Genomic DNA, 1793 nt, shown 5'->3' on the forward strand with positions numbered 1-1793 from the left:
CCTATGGGTGAATACCTATGGTGTATATTTACAGAGTTTGAGAATGAAGTAGACTTGTTATTTCATTATGAGAGTGATGTATGTGGTGTCCACTAATATATCCTTTACTGTTTGGTAAGTTTAAGTAAGCCACCATACCCCACTCCTCTTTTAAGCTTTCCTCTCCAGGAGACAGGACCAATTATGTTCTCCAGCCTCTATCTTCCTAGGAGTAAATGGAATGTAGTTGTCTTCCATTCATAGCTGAGGGGTACCGTGATTACTTTTTCAACTTTTTACTCCACTGAAACTGTGTATCTGACTTATTACAGTGAGAATAGCTTAGAATTTTCCTCAAGTATATGTAACTAAAATTTACTTAAGTGAAGCTTGAAATTCAGGCCATTTTTTATGGCTTGGGGGCAGAGAAGCTGGAGGGTTCTCAGTTTTGAGTTTTTTTTGTATCTGCATATACTATTCATGAAATCCCCATTATTTTCTTGAAAGATTTTTATGTACCAAAGGGGCTTAAACCTTTCAGGATGTTATTATTCAGTTTGAGTTTGTTGCTTCATTATTACAGGACTCTTTAATATTTTTGAATTTTAAATTAAGTACTTGAAGATATAGAGGCATTATTCTTATATTGTGTTTTTGCATATTCTCATAAAAGATAATGCTAATAGTTAAAATAAATTAAAGGTTTTTGTATTCAGCATACAGCATTCCAATATTAATTTCATACATATCTCTCCAGTTGCAACATGAAATTGAACCTTGACTACCTGCTTGACCGTACGTGGGAGGCCCTCTCCCTTCTGCGCATCTATACCAAGAAGCCTGGGAGAGGACCGGACTTCTCTGACCCCATCATCCTACGAGGAGGAGCTTCAGTGGAGCATGTATGCCACTCTATCCATCGGTCAATTGTAGCTGTCTTCAAATATGCTCTTGTTTGGGTATGTTCATCAGCTCTTATTATGTCCAGAAGGATTTTAAATGAGTTATATGTGTATATTTGGAGAAATATATTGCCAACATGTAAAATTAGTATGCTAGAAGTGAAATTACACAAAATTGCTTGTCAACACAGGATTCAAACCTGCTCTGAAAGATTAATGCCTACCATTAGCAGTTTTACTCTGCATGTTATTTTATATATGTGTGTTGTAATAACTAGCAGCTCAGGTGTTTACCCTTGAATATTCCCATGCTAGACGAGTTAGGAAATATTCAAGACTTATGGAAACTGATTACCCGAGGAGCTGAAATTTAGCAACTGATTTTTAATTTTTGTTGAGTTTAGAAGCATATACTTTATACATTGGGTCATTAGTTGTTGAATTGGGAAAAAAAAAGAAAGGTGATATAGTATAACTGGCTAGTATACAATTAGTTATATATTTGTCGTTATGGCTCTGGAAAGTCTCTTAATATTTATACTTCTTTTCAGGGGAGGAGTACGAAGTTTAGTCCCCAGCGTGTTGGTATACATCACATTATGACTGATGAAGATGTTATTCAGATTGTTACCAAGAAATAGACAAGTTGCCGTTAGAATCTGTTATAACCATTTATTGTTAAGGATATCATGTATGTTACATATTTTGGCAGTTCTAAAATGTTTTGATCTTTAATAAAGAAAAAAAAAGGTAATTGGAATATTAGTTATTTGTCATGATTTTTTTTTATATATACTTTTTATCTTTTCTAGATTTGCTATATTATAATTATAACTATTTTTGTTTCCTTGTGATGAAATCTGTCAGGAAATCATGTTAACAAACAATGTGAAGCATTGGTTATTACATGCT

At 33.7% G+C, this 1793-nt stretch overlaps 1 protein-coding gene across 1 annotated transcript in view; it reads left to right on the top strand.

The window, feature by feature from the left end:
- LOC119593706 (developmentally-regulated GTP-binding protein 2-like) overlaps positions 1 to 1793 on the top strand; it is a gene marked incomplete in the record, with an annotated part of 9698 nt that overhangs the window by 7785 nt on the left and 120 nt on the right. Inside the window, 2 exon segments of the mRNA XM_037942670.1 lie at positions 737 to 938; positions 1433 to 1793. Coding sequence (XP_037798598.1) covers positions 737 to 938; positions 1433 to 1522 — 292 coding nt within the window.

Source organism: Penaeus monodon, chromosome 32 (genome assembly GCF_015228065.2).
Source record: "Penaeus monodon isolate SGIC_2016 chromosome 32, NSTDA_Pmon_1, whole genome shotgun sequence".
NCBI lineage: Eukaryota > Metazoa > Arthropoda > Malacostraca > Decapoda > Penaeidae > Penaeus > Penaeus monodon.